Genomic DNA, 20,909 nt, shown 5'->3' with positions numbered 1-20,909 from the left:
TGTTTTTATATATAATGTTGATTTGTATGCCTTATTCTTCAGTGGTGTAATAATCCTTTCTAAAATTTTGCCAGGACATGCCCTTAATCCTAGAGATCTGTGATTTCCAGAGCCCTTCATGGTAGAAATTAAGATGCTTACTCATTCCTATTCCTTTGGCATATCTTTCATTTTCATCTTCATTTTATGATCACATCTGTACATTCTTTTAATGCCGGGGTGGTGTGGGGCGGGGAGTAATTTATCTGACTCTAGAAAGCTGCATAAAATACATTTAAAACAGCCAAAACAGTATTTTAATATCACTTTACCTACCTTTGGCATGTTTTTTCTCATACATTAATGTAAAATTCTCTCTTTTCTAGTTTAAGATCATTCTTAGACACCGCTGGAGATGTGCATCATTGGAATTGAGTAGCTCAGCATTTCATCATGCTAACAGTAACATTATCCCAGCTTCTACCAGCAGTAGGCTTCTACTCCATGCTCTTGTTCTGGCCTGGAGAGCTTGGAAAAATCCTTCTAGTTGTCCTTTACATCTCTAATAGTTCTCAAGTGAAAAAATTGTCCATATTCTAATAAAGCATATCCAAGAATTATTCTTTCTAGAAGCCCACGTGAAGGTGCAGTAACTATGGTGGCAAGAATTCACCCTTTGCTCTCAGGAGCAAGAAATAAAGGGAAGAAAATATTAGGAATTTGCAAAAAAATGAGATGGCAAATATTTAAATTATCTCCAGTGCCATCAAGGATACAGGAAAATAGAAGCATATATTGTTGGTAGGAATATAAATTTCTTAGAAGACACATTGGTAGCTCAATCAAAATGTTTAGAAATATAGCCACTTTCCCCGCCATTTCGGGGAATATTTCCTACAGCAGTCCTCATCCTTGAGCACAAATACGTAACCGTAGTTGCCTACTAAGAAGATGTGGTAGTTTTTGAGAATCATCCCAATCCTATAAAGAAATGCTCTGAGAAAAATGTCGGTAGCCCCCCAAAAAACAACCACTCTCATCATCACTCGCTGCCTTTGAAATAGAGCATTATATTAGCATCGGAGGAAGGTGGCTCTGGGGATAGGAAGATATCTCTCCCAACTCTGATGCCTCGCTGTTGAAAAGTGGGAACTAAGAGTCCCTGCAGTCAGCCATGAGTGGACAGGTGGGGTGTGGTTGAAAATGGGCAGGACTGGGAATAAAATGTGTCAGCAAATCCATATCTACAGAGATGATCACTGAAACATGGCTCATTAGTGAAATATCAGAAACAACCTAAAGTATTTATCAAATGGGGGACGGTCAAACAAATCATTTTAAGAAAGATTAGAAAACTTTTGAAAAGTGTGAAGCAGACCTATAGGCCACGTCGTGAAAAGACTTCTAAGACATATGCGTTATATTGAAAACAGCAAGTTATCATTGTGTTACAAATCCAATTTAGCTTAAATATTAGTGTCTGAAAAGTGAGTGGAAGTTTAGAAACAAATTTTGACAGTGGTTTCCCCTGAGATGAGAGGAGGAATAGAGGGAGAGGGTGGAAGGGCATCCTCAACTCAGGCTTTGCTCCATATGCTTATGTGTCATTTGAATCTTATGCTAAAATGTGTATCTGGGTAATTTTTTTAAGTACCATAATAACAAAAGGGGAAATTAATGGATTAGAACTTCCTGGAAGAACCGTATCTTGGTGAGCATGCCAGGCCCAACCCTACAGGTGGAAACAAGAAGGAAGCATATCTGCCAGCTGATACTGCAGAGTCAACCATATAAATCCTTATACATGTGTCTAGAAGCTGATCTGCAGGGAGAACAATACAAATGTGACGTTGTCACCGTTCATATAAGTAGGAGAAAATAGAAGATTTGAGACAAAAATGATCACCGGTTTCAAACTATTTTAAGTCCTATAGAAAGGAGCTCAGTGGGTTCTCCATGATCTCAGAGGTATAACTGGAACCTGCACGTCAGACGTCATCATCCAGTATCATCCCATTAGCTCAGGGAGGCCTATAGATGCATTTCCTTGGCCAGCAAATACCATGAGACAGTGACTGTTGCTCTTCATTCTATTTCATGCCCACACCCACCCCACTGATCAGGTGATACACAGCCTGTTTTATCCCTTTATTACCTCTAATTAGTACCTGCATTTGGATTTTTGACCCCTGCTATGAGGAAATCAGATTTGGAAACAACTGAAGGTAAAACTTTGTAAGAAGTACAGAAAAGCAATATACCGCACTGGTTAGGAACACAGGCTCTGGAGTTAGCCTGCCCTGTTGGAATTCCAGCCCTGCCACCTACTGCTATGTGGACTTTGGCTGGTTATTTAAGTTTCATGCTTTGTGTGTCAATTTTCCCATTGTGTGAAATGGGAGAGTAATGAAGCCTAAAGAAGTTAATGCATAGAGAGCATCTATATTGTTTTTCTATTGCTATGTAATATTACCCAGACTTAATAGCTTAAAAACATCTGTGGGTCAGTAATCTAGGCATAGCTTCTCTACTCTTCTGTTTCGGGTCTCACAAAGCTACAGTCAAGGTGTCAGCAGGGCTGCGGTCTCATAAAAGACTTGACTGGGGAAGGATCTGCTTCCAAGCTCACACAGGGTGTTGGCTGGATTCAGTTCAGAGTTTCAGTTTCTTGCTGGCTGTCACCCAGATGCTGCCTGCAGCCCCAACACAGCTGCCTGCCTCCTCAAAGCCCACAAAGGTGGGAAAGTCTCCAGTGAGAGGAGCACTATAGCCTTCTGGGCAAAATCATGTACAAATAATCACATACATCTGGGTACCTTTGCCATATTCTCTTGGCTAGATAGAAGCACAGTCCAGAAAAGGAGCCACACAAGGGCTCGTGATCGGGAGTTAGGGATCATAGAGGACCACCTGGGAGTCTGTCTGCCACAGCATACTAAGCCAGGCTTAGTCCATAGGAGGTGTTTAATAAATGTAGATACTCCTCGTTGAAACTGTCTGAAGAAGAAATAGGTAGCTTCCGAGAAGATCGGTTTCTCAAATTGGGGTATTCGGATAGGTGCTGGATGGTGTCTCTAGGCACATAGTGGAGAAAACCAAATGAAAGTAGGTCTTGAGCTCTAAGATCATCTGTGATATCATTCAGTCACTAGGAAGGGGAAGAATGCCCTCCTCCTTCAGAGTCTCCTCCAGCATCTTCCTTGTTTCATTGCTGCTTTCCTTCGGCATGCTTTTTCATTTTTACCTGACTTTACCTGTTTTTAAAAAAAAAAAAAAAAAAAAAGGAAGAACTAAAGCATCCTATATAATTTTCCCTGGGACTTCTGAGTGGCTTTGGTCCCTCTTCAATAGTCAAGCTTTGGGGATGGGGTGGGGAGGAAAGAAAGAAATAGATTTTACCTTCACTAAGATTTGTAGACTCCCAGGCCCTATTTTCAGCTTCTCGCAAAACCCTAAGCAGATTTGTGTACCTGTGCTGCACACTAAAGGCCGTATAACATTACTGGGTGTTCCCCCAGAAGAGGGAAAGATGATGGATTGGATTTCTAGGTTCTCTGTAGATCTTGGTGCTGACACACAAGGGTTTTTACCTGTGTGATTCACTCCACAGCTCAGTCACATGCCTCTGCCATCTGTACCAAAGGCTGGGGAAACATGACCTTCCCGTGCAGTAGCCCAGCTTTGGAAGAGAAGGAATAAAGCAGTTCCATTGTGGTAGCACACGATTCAGAAATGTGTTTTTTTTATGTCTGAGAAGTTACCGATTTAAGACATATATTGCCTTGGATGTTAATTTCCCGAGTGCATCTACCAGCCCTACTTCGTCACATAGTCTCTGAAAAATGAAGTGACTAAACCGTATGTGCCACCCATGCAAACATCCAAATACACCCCGAGTCGTGCACACAGTGGCTCCTGACCCTGTTGCACTGGGGAGAGTAGTTGGCAATGACATAGGCACTCGACAGCCATGCTAGTAACTAAATATTACAAATACAATAACCATAAAGCATCCCTGTTATTTCCTTAATTTAAGCAATTTCCCAGTAGAGTGTTGAGGTGTTAATTGCTTCTGCACTTCTTTAGTTGACAGATACGTCCTTTTTCACCTGGGTAAGGGAAGCAATTATTGTAATGCTCTCCTGGGCTTGGTGAGATATTCTTTAATGGATTTTAAAGGCATTGGTGGGGCATTGTGCTTTTAAAAAGAAACTGTCCTTTGCTCTGTTCATACTTGATAACGTGGGTGGGTGTTGTATTCAGACCACATGATGAATCTGTAAAAGGAAAGTATATAATGGGGGAAAAAAAGAGTAGTAATATTTTTGGGGGGGGGATGTATCCAGATTTCAGATATGAGAAAAATATGTTCGTATGTGTGTATAGTGTGTATATATATCACTGAGTTGAGCAAAAATTAAAACAACAAAAAAAGAGTAAGCCTTTTCTTTGAATATTCAGCAGGGCATATTTCTCATGAATTTCAGCACAAAAATGTTACTTTCTGGAACTGGTGTGGCCTTCTAAATGAGAATTTGGCAGGTCGCTAACTTAATACAAATCGGTAAATATTATTTTACCTATTGTGTGAAAGGGACTTTCACACAATGAACTACAATTATGTTAATGTTTCCTTCAAGGGGGAAAAAAGAAAAATAGTCTTAGAATTGTTTTTATTAGAATTTGGAACTTTTTTTGGATAAGTATCACTTTGGCAACTTGTCAAGCCAAGACAGCCCACGTGAAGCAAAGTGACATAGTGGAAAGAAGGTTGAATTTAGGATTAGAGCACTTGGTTTTAAGTTCTAGCAAATGATTTGCCTGATATGGTGTCCTTAGGCAAGTCATCTAACCTGGCAAGTGTCAATGTTTTCATCTTTACAGTCCTGGGTTTCCATGAGAATCAAATGAGAAAATGTATGTGACTCTATGAGGCAACTCCTTAAGCTCTATTCAGATGTAAAGGGATGTTACACAAAGGTCTAGGTTTTGTGGCACCTGAAGTATATGCCATTGGAGGGGAGGCAGCTCTTTAAGGAAAAGAACTCAAAAATATCTTTTTCAAATTTTACAAAACCATGTGAACATAATGAACGAGTTGCAAATATTTTTCAAGCAGTTTTTTTCTTAATTAACCCCAGGCTAGAACCCTCACCCTTTGTTTCGCTAATTATTACTAATCAAATTTGTTATGACTTTTTTAACTGTTTAGGATCTGTATTGCTTCCTAGAATGTAAAGTCTTCGAGGGCAGGGACTAAGCCTGTCTTGTTTATTGCTGGATAGCAAGGTGCCTAGCATTTAGCAAATTATCAATAAATATTCACTGGAAAGATGCAGAGAGGCTGAAAGGCAACGGACCACAAGGATAAAACATTTCATATTCAGAGTGAAGCTACAAGATAGCTGGGGGAGGTTGCGTTCCCTACAGTGATTGAGATACTAATACAGAGGACTGAACAGAGAGGAAGTGGCAATGACTTTGGTTCGTCTGTTCATTCCCTGCTGCTCATCCTAATGGGAAACCTTTCCTTGGGGACAAGAATGCAGTTGTTTCCCTTGTGGAGCAGAAGAAAAGAGACCAGGAGAGGGGCGAGGAGAGAAGTCTACTGTCCTTGTCAGGGTGGGGGAGTCAGAGGTAGGATGCGGGAGCTGACCTTCATGTGGGCCATACAGCCTCCTTCTTTTCTGAATTGCAGTGAGGTCTCAAGAGGGTTCCATTAAAACTCAAATTCACTGCAGCCCTGCTGCCTGGCTTCTCCTTGGAGAGTCTACAGGGCTCCCCTGACGCCTTGCTTCTGGGTTGTCTGCAGTGAGTGCACTATTAGTTTTCCATCTGTTCCTTTATCCGAAATGGATCAAGTCTCGTAAAATAAGAGAAAGTCAAGGAAATGCCTGTGACATCTGTAACAAAATGAGAGGGACTGATTCACTGGCTTACTGTTACTCTGGTGGCTTGGAGTCTGCCTGGGGATGGCTTTATTTTTCAGCTCTTTTCTCAGTAGCATTTCATTACATTCTTGTGTCCATTGTTTAGCAATTGCTTAATGATGAATCTGAACATTCATAGCATTCAGCTATATGAGGCTGCGAATTTCGTGTACCTAAAACAGGTACCAAGTTCTGCATAACAAACTAATTTTCAAATCTCCGTTTCCTAATATATAAAATGGGATAATTACCCTTTTCACAGAGTTGTTCTAAAGGTTAAATTAGATCATGTATTGGGAACATTTTGAAGAGTATTAGCAGCTTTAAAAGGATAGGTAATCCTGAAAGGTATCAGAATATTTCCTTATTTTAATTTCTCTATTCAGTCAGGTTGTCTACCCCATGCTGGACTCATGGGTACTTAGGTATCCATGGAAGGAGGAAGCCAAGCAAGCATACCTCTCAGACCCACTTTGCCCTGATCATTTAAGAAGTCTGATTTCTTGTTGAGGTTGATCATCCATCCATTTCCTTTTTTAGGCAGGATAAGACCCCAAGCACTGTCCTTTCAGTTATCCCTGAAGAAGCAACAGTGCCTAAACTAGCAGCTAGCCCTCCATCCAGAGCACTAGCTACGCTCCTTAACTCCTTGATGACTAGCTCTCACTAGCTGCCTGTGCAGCCTCATCTGACCTCTGTCTGCCTCTGTGTCTTCCTTCCCTCCCAGAGTGCTTCTTTCTTCTCACCCTTCAGCTGAACGAGACCTATCTCTCATCCCTTTTGTTCAGCTGGACTCCCAGACCAGACCATCTGATCATTCTAATCCAGCCCTACAGAGGAACTCTGGCTTTTTATATTTAAATAGTTATTCACCATAAAACACTGGCCAAAAGGATATCCAGAAAGACTGGCAAAAACCCCACAATATCTCATTAATCTGCTAAACAATTTTTGATACCTCTATTTCTCCAGTTATAGATGGAAATGATAGTAATACCACAAGCAAATCACCTAAAGGATGAACTTAAAGCTCTAATGACACATCTATAGCCTGCAGGAGGCATTCCCAGGACCACAGGTTGAACTATTATCCTTCAGGCTCCCAGGCCCTGTTGTGGACCAAATACTTAATTGAAATTATTAGTATAAACATTCATCCCTTAGAGATGTGGGATGTGAGCTGCAGAAAAGTAGAGGCAGTAATAATTGGTCTTCGAAATGCTAGAGCTCCAAAATATTTTTGAACCAAAATGGCCCGCAGGTAGCTGTAAGAATGCAGTTAACTTCTCTAGGAGACCATTGAAGCTAATTTCAAAATTAGCTGTGCCAATTGCTTAAGATTAACTTGCAGAATCCAGTTTTCAATTGCGTCAACAACTTAAAAAATGTGATTACAACCACCTACAAGTAAAAAGTCACAGATGGAGAGTCTTCCCAAAGAAAAATTGCCTGGGGCTCTTAAGACAAGTGCAATCACTGGATCTTCTGCACAGTGCCTTTTGCTGGTCCTTATGGATTCTCAGATATAAAAGTCCACCACGCAGGCCATCAACTCAGGAAGAGGGGAAGTTTCACTGAGGTGAGTCACTTCCTGTTTCTGAGATCTTGGATATGGTTTCATTTTATTAAATGACTACATAGGAACTGAATGATAGGTCTGGGCATTATTTCCTATTTCATGACACCCACCTGATATGTGCACAGATTGTAAAATAGCAACCTAGCAGAAGATGTTCTTTGATTTTTCACAGTGCTCAAATCTGATGTAAATTAAGATCCTCCTGGTTTCTTGAGTACAGGGATGTGGTCAAGAGTTCTCATGCATTCCCCTGAAACTGTATACAAAATTTCTCTGGGGAGGGAGCCCATGGCTTTCATTAGATTCTCAAAAGAATATATGACTCAACAAATGGTGAAATACCACTGCTAATTGTTTTGTCCTATTCATAACAATCAAAATAAAGAAGATTGGTGCTCTGTGTACCTGCAATTTTTTAATATCCTAGTAATAATAATAATACGACTAACATATATATGGAATACTTAATACGTGGCATGTACTATAATACATATAATAATTAATTTATATTAATATAATAAATATATATTATACCATGTACCACCTACTATATATGTGGCAGGTACTATGATATGGCAATTTAATAAATTCCTTACAAGAATATTACCACTTCATTTTCACAACACCCTAAGGGTAGGTTACTCTTATTACCTCTATTTTAGAGATAAGGAAACTAAGACCCAGAACCATTAAATAAATTTGTTAATAATTTGTGACGCTGGGAAGCTTAACACCAAATTTTCACAATTAAATCATTGATTTTGAAAAAAGTGGGAAACAAGGAATCCTACTTTTGCCGTATTTTAAAATCAGTGATATTTTTTTCCGATGCTTTAGGAGATATATCGTAGCTGAATCAGTTTCACTAGAATCCACATCTCAGCTTTATCTATTTTTAAATCCTGATCTATTTATCACATCCTTTCAGGGGGCTCAGGTTCTTATATTCGGTACTGCATATTATGTATTCTGTTTCTCTTGAGGTGCCCGAAGAAACGTACGGATATTAATCCAACCATCCCCATCATTGTGTAAGATAAATACCAATCATAATTTTGTTTCACATGAATATTCGTGCTGGGTAATATTTATGTGCTCTACATCCCTGCTACTAATCTAACTGATGCTCAGATTCCCAAGGGATGAGAGAAATTCTGGTACATCCTTCATGTCACTACACAGAGGTGGAAAGCGCCAGAAGACCTTTCTCTGCAAGTCTGGGTGGCAAAGAACTGAGACTGAAAATGCAGCCATTCATCACAGAAACCCAGCTTTGATCCCAGCAGCTTTGCTGAACCAGGGGTTGTTAGGAGGAACTTGAAATGAGTATTGGAAAAAGCATCTGCTTATTTCCTGAGGGGGATAAACTTCCTAGTGGCACCACTAAAAGTAATATATAGATAAAACTGTACTGTGAACAATAATATTCTCTCCAAAAGTAATACACAGATACAGCTATGGTATTCTGGTGCAGGTCTCAATCCCCCTCACTAAAGAAATGGTAAAAATCATAATCATAATACTGATCAACCAAGTAAGCTTAGGGAAATAACCCTAACTACTCCTATTCAAATCCTTCTTCTTCATCATTTTTGCCTCTGTACAATCCAACAATAATTCTGGTTTCTGCAACCCAATGCTCATTGCCTGGTCATAATTCCCTCTTTGGGGATGGATATGTTCATTCATTCGGCACTTACCAGGAATACCTACTAATATGCCAGGCACCATTCTAGGCACTGGAGATGCAGAGGGGAAAAAACACTATCCCCATCACTAGCATTTAGAAATTTGTGGCTTTTTAAAAATATATTTATTTAAGAGAGAGGAGAGAGAGAGTGAGAGAGAAGGAGTAGGGGCAGAAGGGTGGAGGGAGGAGCAGACTCCCCGCTAAGCAGGAAGCCTGATGTGGGGCTCCACCCCAGGACCCTGGGATCCTGACCTGAGCCGAAGGCGGACCTTAACCAACTGAGCCACTCAGCGGCCCCTATGTGATTTATTGCATCAAGTTTTCATCAATAGTATTTCCATTTCACTATTTATAATATCTTTTAAAATTTTTATGTAGTTAATGGAACCTCAAGAAGCAGAGAGTTTCACCCATGCTTATTTTGCTGAATGTGCCTAGGGTGGTTGCTTTTAAAATACGTTTTCTCTTTTTATGTTACAGCTATAGGGTGAAGGTCTTACAGACCACCCACTTTGTTTAAGGTATGATGAAAACCATCCTAGCACTAGGTTTTTCCCCTGGTATTTAAATCACATTTTGCAAAAATAAATAAATTAAATAAATAAATAAATAAATAAATAAATAAATAAATAAATCACATTTTGCTTCTCTCTGTATGACATTATATCATGTGACGGCCCCCTCTCCAATGAGGCACAGCAACCCAAACTTCCTCATTTTCCAGATTCCCTTTCTTAGTGACAGACATCAGTATCCCCCAATCAAACAAATTGGAATCCTTGAGGTCCTCTTGCCCCCCTCACAGTTCCTCGCTCCCCACACACTGATTCGTCTCTAACTCAGGGCAGTTCTTAATCTATCTGGAATCCATACCATCCATATAGCTACTGATGGATTTCAACCTCTCACATGTTGCTTCCCTGTCCCTAAAAACCCACCCTACCCTTATTGCTTCTGCATCTGTCTACATTCCAATTCCTCACGTCCCTTACAGTTAGGTATGGACATAGAATGAGTCCTTGTCATTGGAATGTGAACAGAAGCAACCCAGTGTGGCTTTTAAGAAAGTTCTTTTTCTCCTTCCATCAGGTAATGAAGACAGGTTGAAGTCCTGGGGCAGAAATTTCCAGACTTCCTCAGTTGATAGGGCCCTTAGTGTCTCAGTAATTTTTTTTTTTTTCAAACAGAAGCTCTGGGTCAAATGAAATATCAATAGTTCCACTCATTAAGTAGTTAAGTCCAAACAGTATAGTACATATTGCATCCTAACCACTCATTTGCCATTTGAAAAAAATACTAATACATATAAATTGAAAGAACCTGAAGTACTTAGTATTGGTATGCGTGTGTGTTTGGTGGCCACTGCACAACTTCTCAAAATTTCAGCTTCATTTCCTGTTCCACATTGATTTTCACATGGAACTCCCTTTCTTTAGTAAAACCCAAAACCTGACTTGGGAAGATAGGACATCAACAAAAACAATTATTATTCAATGTTGAGCAAAACTATTTCCAGCTAGTAGGTGGTATTGTGTCCAATAGATACCAAAAATGGTTCTATGTTCCTCAAAAAATTTTAATAGTCCATGGTGGTCCTGTAAGTTCACTAGGTAACCTTAAGGCATCTGAATGCATAGTTTGGAAACCAGAGCCCTAGAAGATGACAGAGTCATAAAACAAAAAAGACCATAGATCCCTAAACATGAGAGGAGATGGCTGTTGATCAGAAACACCCACCTTAGACTTGTATATGAGCAGAATAAACTTCTGTTGTGGTTAAGCAGTTATTCATTCTTTGATTGGTTGACACGGCAATGTCTAACTTAATATATTATTTTACTGCACTAGCTTGTAATGGTTCTCCTTGACCCAAATCTAATACCCTTCTCCCCAACACTTCATGCCATAATTACCAAGTCCACTGCTTTGCACTAATAACAAGCTTACCTTTCCTAAAACTTAAATCTGAGCACTTCTTTTGTTGATTTCCCAATCTGTTTTCAACCAGTCTTTCCTCACACACCAAATCTTAAATCAGTATCTCTCAATCTTGACGACATGTTAGAATCACCTGGGGACCTTTTTTTTTAGATTTTATTTATTCATTCATTCATTCATTCATTTGAGACACTGAGATAGAGGCAGAGACATAGGCAGAGGGAAAAGCAGGCTCCCTGTGGGGAGCCCGATGTGGGACTCGATCCCAAGACCCTGGGATTACCATCTGAGCCGAAGGCAGACGCTCAACCACTAAGCCATCCAGGTGCCCCTCAAAAAAAAATACATATGCCTAGTCCCCACCTGCAAGGATTTTCATCCAATTGAAATGGACAAGTTCCTTAAAAGTCAGGAACTACCACAACTCACCATAATATGACATAATTAATTTAAACAGTCCTATAACTATTAAGGAAATTGAATTTGTAATCTAAAACCTCCAAAAGAGAAAAAGTTCCAATCCAAATGGCTTCATTGAAAATTACACCAAATGTTTAAAAAGAATAAACAATACCGTACGATCTCTTCCAGAAAATAGAAAAGAAAGGAATGTATTCTCCAATTCATTTTATGCAGCTAGTGTTATTAGCCTGACACCAAAACCAAGATAGTACAAAATGAAAAACTGCACATTATATCCCTCATGAATATAGATGCAAAGAAAATCCTGACCAAAATATTAGCAATAGAATCCACCGATGTATAAAAAGAATTGCATATAATGAGCAAGTGGGATTTATTTCAGTGTTGCAAGATTGGTTTGTTAGAAAATCAGTGTAGGCAACTACATCATCACAGAGAAGAAGAAAAATCACATGATCATATCAACTAATCAATACAAAAAATTGACAATACAAAAAATTGACAATATTTATATATATCATGAGAAAAACTCAGAAAAATAGGAATACAGGGGACTTCCTCAGCTCGATGAAGGGTATCTATAAAAACCTACAGCTAACATACAACTTAATGGTGAAACACTTAATGTCTTTCCCCTAAGAGAGGATATCCACTCTTACCACTCATCCAACATTGTGCTAGAAGTTCTAGCTCATGCTTTAGGGAAGACAGGAAAATTAAAGGCATACAGATTGGAAACAAATAAAACTGTCCTTTTTTGCGGACAACATTATGGTTTACATAGAAACCCTAAGGAATCCATAAAAAACAAAACAACAACAAAACCTCCTTGAAATACCAAGTGAGTTCAGCAAGGCCACAAAATAAAAGATGAATATACAAAAACCAATTGTATATTTATATACTAGCAATGAATATATGTACATCAAAATTAATAATACCATTTGCATTTGTTGCCCCAAAAATGAAATACTTAGGTGTTAAACTAATAAAGTATGTATAGGACTCATATGCTGAAAACTACACAATGCTGATGAATGAATCAAAGATGTTCTATTAACTGGAGAGATATAACATGTTCATGAATTCAAAGAGTCATCATAGTAAAGATGTCTATTCTTTCCAAATTGACATACAGTCTTAATGCAAGTCCTATCAAAACCCGAGGAAACATTTTTGTAGGTATAGATAAGAATATTCCAATATTTATATGGAAAGGCAATGGAATTAGAATAGCTGAAATCATTTTTAAAAAGAAGAATAAAGTAGGAGGAATCAGCCTACCCAATTTCAAGACTTACTTTATAGATACAGTAATAAAGATTGTGTGGTATCTGTGGAGGGATATACACATCAGTGGAACAAAATAAATACTGGGATTTGACCGATTTGGGGGAAAGTGCAAAAACGATTCAGTGGGGGAAAGATAGTTTATTCAACAAATAGTATTGGAGCAATTGGTCATCCATAGCCCTTTGCCCTAAAAAATACGTGAATCTTTGATTAAGTCTTACACTTTATATAAAACTTAACTCAAAACGGACCATAGACTTAAATGTAAGCCATGATAGTAACAGAACTTTTAGAAACTATAGAATAAATATAGGAGAAAATTTTCCTGAATCTTGGGCTCAGCAAAGTGTTCTTAGACTTGACAACAGCATGATCCATAAAAAGAAAAAATTTTTAATTAACTAATTGGACATAAAAATTAAAAATATTTGTTCTGCAGAAGATCTTGGATGAAGGATGAAAGGAAAATCTACAGAGGAGGAGAAAATATTTGCAATCCTCATAATCAATAAGGGATTAGTATCTCAAATATATAAGCAACTCTCAAAATTCAACAGTAAAAGAAGTAAACAATCTAATTAAAAAATAGGCAAAAGACATGAGGAGACATTTTGTCTTTGGTGAAATGGCAAATAAGTACCCACAAAAAAAAAAAAAAAGTTCAACATTTCCCATTGGGGAAATGACTCAACTTATGCAAAAATTAAAACCGTAATTAGATATTACTGACACACTTGTCAGTGTGGCTAAAATAAAAAATAGTGACATTGAGTACAGACAGGATGCAGAGAAACCAAATCACTCATACACTGCTGATGGGGATATAAAATGGTAATGACTACCTTGGAAAACAATTTAGCAATCTATTAGAAAAGTAAATATGGACCTACCATATGACCCAGCAATTGTACTCCTGGACATTTATTCCAGATAAATGAATAATTCACACAAAAACCTGTGCATGAATGTTTATAGTCGTTTTATTCATGATAGTCGCAAACTAGAAACAACCAACACATCTTTCAACAGGTAAAAGTTTAAACAGACTGTGGTATATCTATGCCATGGACTACTACGCAGCAATAAAAAGGAACAAACTATTGCTACAGTACAGAAAATCATATGGAATGTAAAAAGTCAACCACAAAATTTTCACACTGTATGATTCGATTTATTTAGCATTCTTTAAGTAACAAAGTTATAAGCAAAAAGAATAGGTTAGGGTTTTCCAAGAGGTAAGGAAAGTGTCCAGGGAGGAGAAAAGTGGGGGTGGCAATAAAGGATGATACGAGGGAACTTGTTATATTGTCTCTTGACTACACCAGTGTCTGTATCCTGCTTGTGATATTGTATGACAGTTTTGCATGATGTTACCACAGGGGGGGAACAAGATAAAGGCCATATGGGATTTCTCTACAGTATTTCTTAGAACTGCATGAGAATCTATAGTTAATCTCAAAAGTAAAAGTTTAATTTTAAAAATTCCCCCTAGGAAGTATTCTGATGGTTTGTTCTGGGTTGGGCCCAGGCATTGGTATTTGAACAGCTCCCCAGGTGATTCTAACATGCAGCCAGATGGAGAAAGTGCAAATTCAGCTGATGGATATCCTCTCCCCAGAACCAAGTAATCACCCACCATTTACTATTTCTGTGCCTCCAAAGCCCCCCCTTCTCCACTCACTGAACGGAGGCTGTCTTCAAGATAGCTCAGGGATGGCTCTTCCAAGGGGCCGTTCCGAGCACTCCTTGCCCAGCCTCTGGTTAGGGGTCCACCCTGGCTGCTCCATGACAGCCCTTTATTTTTTGTCATAGTCCTTATTCCTCTTTGTTATCATCACTTTTTGTCTCTCTCCCCACTTTCAGCAACTGTTGGAATTGTGCACTCTGGGATTCCCTGTCCATTCAGTCCCTGAATTTTAGGGACTTGCCAAAAATTGGAATTAACTCTCTTTTTCTGGCCTAACCCTAATTCTGTTTTGTTTTTTTTTTAAATAAGCAATGAACCAAGAATGTCCAGACGCCAAAAGTTTTACAAAACAATATATGATTCTTATGTCATACCTTTATTTTATGCAAACCAGTATTACAAAACACGAAGATGGTCTAATAATGGGTTCCGGATGCCCTGTGTCTGTGCTACTTCATTTCTTTTTTCTTCTCTCTTTCTTCCTTCCTTTCTTTCTATCTTTCTTTCTCTTTTTCTCCTTTGTAAAGCCAAGCAGATCCAGACTCTGACCAATGTCTGGAAGGCAGACGCAGAGGCTTTGTCAGCCTTCCCGCTCTAGGCTCAAACTTTGGGTTAACTAGGGAGATATAACTAGTAGCGTAACATCCAGTCATGACTCCAATACATTCATTCGGGTTTGCATCATGGACAGGCTCCTCTATGTTCTATCATCGTAACATTAACCAGGTCTACTTTGGGATCACAGTTTTTCACAGAATCTTTGCAGAGATGCATGTTCCATTTTTGCAATAGTATTGAATATATCTTGTGTCCCAAAAAATCTTATTGGCATTTTTATTGATATTGTGAACTTCATAGATTGACGTTAGATTGTGCTACCCACTGGAATATTAATCCTTAGATGGCAAGGATTTTCTTAATTTTGTTCAGTTTTATATCTCCAAAGCCTAGAACGATGCCTGGCACATATGGTAAGTGCTCAGTTTTTTATTGAATAAATGAATGGAGTGCTTTTACATTTGTTCTGATCTTATGTTCCTCAGAAGTGTTTTTGACATTTTCTTAATGTAAATCTTGTACATTTTCATTAAGTTTTTTCCTAGGAATTTTATTGTTGGCTACTGTAAATGGTCTTTTCTTTTATGGTAACTTCTAACCAGCTATTTGTTTATATAAAGGATATGGCTTGGGGGATCCTTGGGTGGCTCGGCGGTTTGGCGCCTGCCTTTGGCCCAGAGCGTGATCCTGGGGTCCCGAGGTCGAGTCCCGCGTCGGGCTCCCGGCATGGAGCCTGCTTCTCTCTCCTCCTGTGTCTCTGCCTCTCTCTCTCTCTCTGTCTGTCATAAATAAATAAATAAATCTTTGAAAAAAAAAGGATATGGCTTTCGGCATATTTTTTGTAATCATCTATGTTATTGAGTTTTCTTATTTGCAAGAACTTTTCATAATTCTCTTGCTTTCACCAGGCATCACTGCTACATTCCTTAAAACTTTCTGGAGTTCAGTAATTAAGAGGATTGAATTACAAAATCCAAGGAAGAGCAGCAAAAAACTAAATCCCATTCTATCAGTGTGATTCTTGTTGGTTATGTTGAGTGAGTACAGATACAGTTGTAAACCTGCAACTTACTTGCTAAGATAATTAAATATGGTGATAAAGGAAAATGTCAAATCGAAAACCATCTCATTCCTTGCCAATTGGGCATCATCTGTTCCCTGTGCTGCTTGCCAATTTGGGGATGCTACAGTCTTCTCTACATGTTCTTCTTAATTTGGGGAGGGATGTTTGCAATTTAAGTCACAAAGAAATAAATTGTCACTGCTTAAGTTCCAGTGTTTCACTGCAGAGTTTTGTTCAGTAAGCTTGGATATATAAGTGAACTCATGCAATTGCATGCATCTGTCATCATTTCTCTTTGCCATGAGATCATTATGCAAACACTAAACACCAAAAAATACATAAAATGATTGATTCGTCTAACGGAGAGTACAGATTAGCAGAAAGTATACTCCAGAAGCATGTTCCTCCCTCTCCTGACTGCTTCTTTTCTCCTGTTCCTTCAAAACACCCATAAAAGATTTAGTCAATCCTTCAGGGTCTAGAGATACTTACTGGCAGTTAACATTCTCATGATTCAGCGTATTTTCTTGCAACAATATTCCATCTTTACCCCTGAGTTTTGCCTAATTTAGATTCCTCCTTAAGTCTGTTCTGCTCAGCTAATCCCGATCGATAAATACAGATGGATTAGACAGGAGACAAAATTGTGAAATAGATGTTGCATTTGGAACAGCGAGCCTTCACTTTACATTATAGCCAGAACTGTCTCCTGTGTGGCTACCTTACCCCAAACCACCCTCTGGCATGGTGGTCTGTGACTCATTTGCCTCTGTGACTAGGCTGTAAGCATCTCTGCCTTTCTTCATCTTTGAATTTCACTCTCTGGCTCATAGTAGGCGCTCAATAAACGCTTGAATCCATGAAGGCACAAATTACTCAATTCACTGGTGCATCAATATTTTCTCGCTTTCATGTTATTACAACTAGCTCTTGGGGAAAGATTTGAAACATTTTAAAATAAGAGGGTAATTGACTATTACCAGTTTTAAAAGAAGCCCAGATAGATTTATATTTTGACAGAGACCAAACTAAGCTAAAGTAATTAAGCTTTTTTGAGATTTCCAAGACTCAGCCAGAAGCCTGGTAAGGACCAGAGTCCCTTCTGGAGAAAACTGCATTGTCCATATCCCATAAGGCTGCATCTATGTGCTGGTGTCCCATTTGATGCAGGAAATATGTGTTTGAAAACCTAGGAGGAGTGAAGGTCTTATTAGTTAAAACTTATTTCTCCCTTACTGATTATTACTGTTTCATAGTTGCCTCTTTGTACATTTCTGATTGACTTTTCAGATGGGCCCTTAAAAAACTATGCTTCCAATTCTTCAAGTAAAGATCTATGACCAAATGCTTAAATATACAGGAGCATCTATGTATTTTAAGAAAATGCAAAGAATTCTTTTGTTGGGCAAGATCATTGAGCACATTATGTCTCTGTATTATGAATAGTCATCATCTGTTATGTAATTCTCATTACTTTAATTATTTAACCTAATTTTTAAAGTAATTTATACTTAGCCTTCTGCCAAGAAGGACTTTAGGGGTTGTTTGTTAGGTTGACCTCGTTAAGTACCAGTTGGGCCTATCTGTTTTTATGGGAGGTAGAAGGGGTTGTTTTATTCCGATTTAAGGTGATACAGGTTAAATGCACACAATGATGGAATTTTGTTTCAAATCCCTCTGGTAAATCATGTAAAAGGCCCTGCGCTTTTATGCACATGACAAGAATTTTGATCCCTGGATTTCAATCATTATTTGATCTTTCATACAAAATGTACTGAATGAAGCTGACATCATTCACACTCATAGACTCTTCCTTGGCTTCTACTTTAAAAAGCAACACAGCTTGCATATGCACATATGCAAGAGGTCACAGGCTCTGGCAATCTTGAAAGCCTTGCCTGAAATGATATTTAATACGTTCGTTGGTGAGGAAATCAGTGGCCTATTCCCGTGCCTTCCTTCCTGGAATACTGTTTTCCTTACTAGATCAGATGAGTGATAATTTCCTTCCCTAACTTGATTTTATTTTTTTCATTGGTTGATGGGATAATATACCAGCAGCAGCAATTTAAAAACTTTTATGATAAGGATTCATATACATTTTTGATATGATAATTAACTGTCACGTGTAATTAAGGAAGGGGAAGAGGTGTGCCAGTAACCTTTTTGGTTTCTTAACTTTGAAGAAGAAAGTCCATTCTTTCATTTTGGTGAGTGTCTTTGAAATCCTCGAAGGTCATAACTCCTGAAATTCATAATGTGATTCAGGAAGAATTGGAAAACTTGAGTTTCCCCATCCCTCCCTGGAAAGTGTGTATGCAAAAGGGAAATAACATAACGGAGAATTTGAAAACAGTTTATCATGGTTAATCTCTGGATAGGTCGATGTTGACTACTTTTATTTCTGAAAGAAAAGGATATTCTCAAAGCTTTCTCTCTGTTGTGCCTAAAATCAGAAGATTCAGGTCCCCTCTCGGTGTATAGGCATTGTCAGATCTGTGGGATCTGAAAATTTTGAAAGTAGAGAATGAAGGATGTGTGGCAATTACCTGGAGATTCTGAGTACCAACCCCACCTTACCATATTGTGACACATCCTGTAAGAAGTAATGTGAACTGTTTTGTGAAGCCATTGTACTTTGTTTTCTGAAAGAAAAAGAAAAAAAAAAAAAAAACAGAGTCAGTAATATTTTTCTTGACCTTGTAGAAAGCTCTCTTCTCTTGTGTCGTTGGCTTATTTAGCTAAAAATGTAACAGCAACTTGGAGCTTGCTGCTGCATGATCGATATTATTATTTAAAATTATTGTTGTGTTATTGCTTAAAACTCTGTGCTAGGCCCTTGTCTTACAACTCTCAGCTGTCCCCTTTGGAGTTACAAGGAGAGGAACCAAAGAAAGTCGCAAAACAAAGGGTGAATATTGTCATTTGTACATAAGCCACATCGGACTCTTTGTTGTTGAGCCTAGAGTGGACTAACCCACTGGGGCCCATTTCAATGACCTGCGATAGAGTATCTGCCTCAGCTTGGTCCGCGTGCACGTCGTTATGAGATGCTCTGCAAAGCACCGTGGATAAGAGGCCGCAGATCCTTTCTCATAAGGGAAGAAGTGGGAAGAGCTGATGGCAGGAGTCCCTTCACCACACACAGCAGTATCCTGTGCTTCGACCCTCATCTAATGAGGCAAATGCTTTCCTTCCCACAGAGGAATTCAAGGGCTCCACCGTGGTTGAACTGATGAAGAAGGAGGGCACCACCCTGGGGCTGACAGTGTCGGGCGGAGTTGACAAGGATGGCAAGCCACGGGTCTCAAACCTGCGCCAAGGAGGAATCGCTGCCAGGTAACATCTCGGGGGGGGGGGGGGAATGTAGGAAAAGGAGCACAGTGGGGGGGTGACTAATGCAAAAAATCAAGCTCCCTCAGTAAAGGTCACTGATAAATAAATGACAGTTGCCATCTGCCGGGCAGCCGCACACTGGGGTGTGTCTGGGAAGCTGTCCTGGCCTGTGCCAAGTCGCCAGGGAGCCCCTAGGCCTCTCAGAAGACTTCGGCTTTAAAATGCCTGCATGGCTTGAGTCCCCAGATATGCCACCAAGCAGCGGCCAGGGCTGATCAAGCAAACAGGCCCGGTGACCCTACATCGTGCGTGCGGGCAGCTGCGTGGGGGGGGCGGCCAGCCAAGGCATCGGGAGGCCCGTCTCCGAGCTCCTGAGTCACGATCTGCCTGGCCCACGCCTTCTCTGCTTTTCTACTTGCGAGATCGTCCTTTTCATGAGGACAAGGATGAGGTTTCCAAGAGCAGGGGAGCGGAGCTGGGGAGGTCTCATTGTGTCCCCCTCCCGATGAGTTGCACGCTGCCCTGGCCGCTGCCAGGGGGGTACAGGCGGGCTTGCCTCATGGACCGGTTGAGATGTGCTTCAGATGGGACCATCAGGTTTCATTGAAAGCGAGGTTAATGCATCTTACCTCCTGCACATCAAGAGTCTTGCCCACAGAATCACAAATTACATTTTAGGGTTCTTCCCTTACCAGGTATCCCTGAAAATCATGCCTGCTTTGGATGATGGACCTGTCTGTACAATACAGAGGCCTCGTGCAACTAACTGTCCATAATCTGAGGTGCTGTTGGTGAAATAGGCTGACGTCAGCACAAGCACCCTTATCTCCTTTTTTTTTTTTTTTCCAGAAGGAAAGAGACTTCTTTCCACACCCACAGCCCCCTTTATTTTATAACCGTCATGGCCAATCTGTGATGCTAGGGCTTCCCATGTCTCCAGAGCTTTTTCATGTGTCGCCCTGAAGCAAGGGTAAATGGAGGGGGTGTGGGGGGGCAGTGCTATGTCCAGTTGTAGTGATGCTGTCATTAAAAGTTGTGCTGTGCGGGTCACACTGTCAATTACCAACAATTCACGTTGTCACCTACCAACTGTTCTTTGTTGAAGGTACGACCGTTTTACAAGTAGTAAACTAAAATGATCGAAGGTAAGATCCCTGCCCTACGGGGCTTATAATTTGCTGGAGGAGGTAGGGATAAAGAGCACAAAGAGCTTGAGAGCAATAACAGCATTGCATGATAGTAAAAGGCAACAAGGTCATTGTTGTCACAGAGCATTAGGTGGTTAAGTTGTCCGGGGAGAGTTACTGAACCGGAGGGAAGAGGGGCAGCATGGACTGCAGGCTGCAGCAGATGAGGAAAGCTTTCCGAAGAGGAATGATTGGAGCTGGACTTAAATAAATGCATTAGGTGTTTCTGTGTGGGGACAGAGTATT

At 39.7% G+C, this 20,909-nt stretch overlaps 1 protein-coding gene across 19 annotated transcripts in view; it reads left to right on the top strand.

The window, feature by feature from the left end:
* The window catches only part of GRIP1 (glutamate receptor interacting protein 1), a 658,587-nt gene that overhangs the window by 493,869 nt on the left and 143,809 nt on the right, over positions 1-20,909 (top strand). For all 19 annotated transcript variants that reach the window (XM_072843166.1, XM_072843164.1, XM_072843159.1 and 16 more), the window contains one exon: positions 19,344-19,479. In XM_072843166.1, coding sequence (XP_072699267.1) covers positions 19,344-19,479 — 136 coding nt within the window. The remainder of the gene's footprint in view (positions 1-19,343; positions 19,480-20,909) is intronic.

This window comes from Canis lupus, chromosome 11 (assembly GCF_048164855.1).
Source record: "Canis lupus baileyi chromosome 11, mCanLup2.hap1, whole genome shotgun sequence".
In the NCBI taxonomy this organism is placed as follows: domain Eukaryota; kingdom Metazoa; phylum Chordata; class Mammalia; order Carnivora; family Canidae; genus Canis; species Canis lupus.
This window is presented reverse-complemented; position numbering and strand designations above follow the sequence as displayed.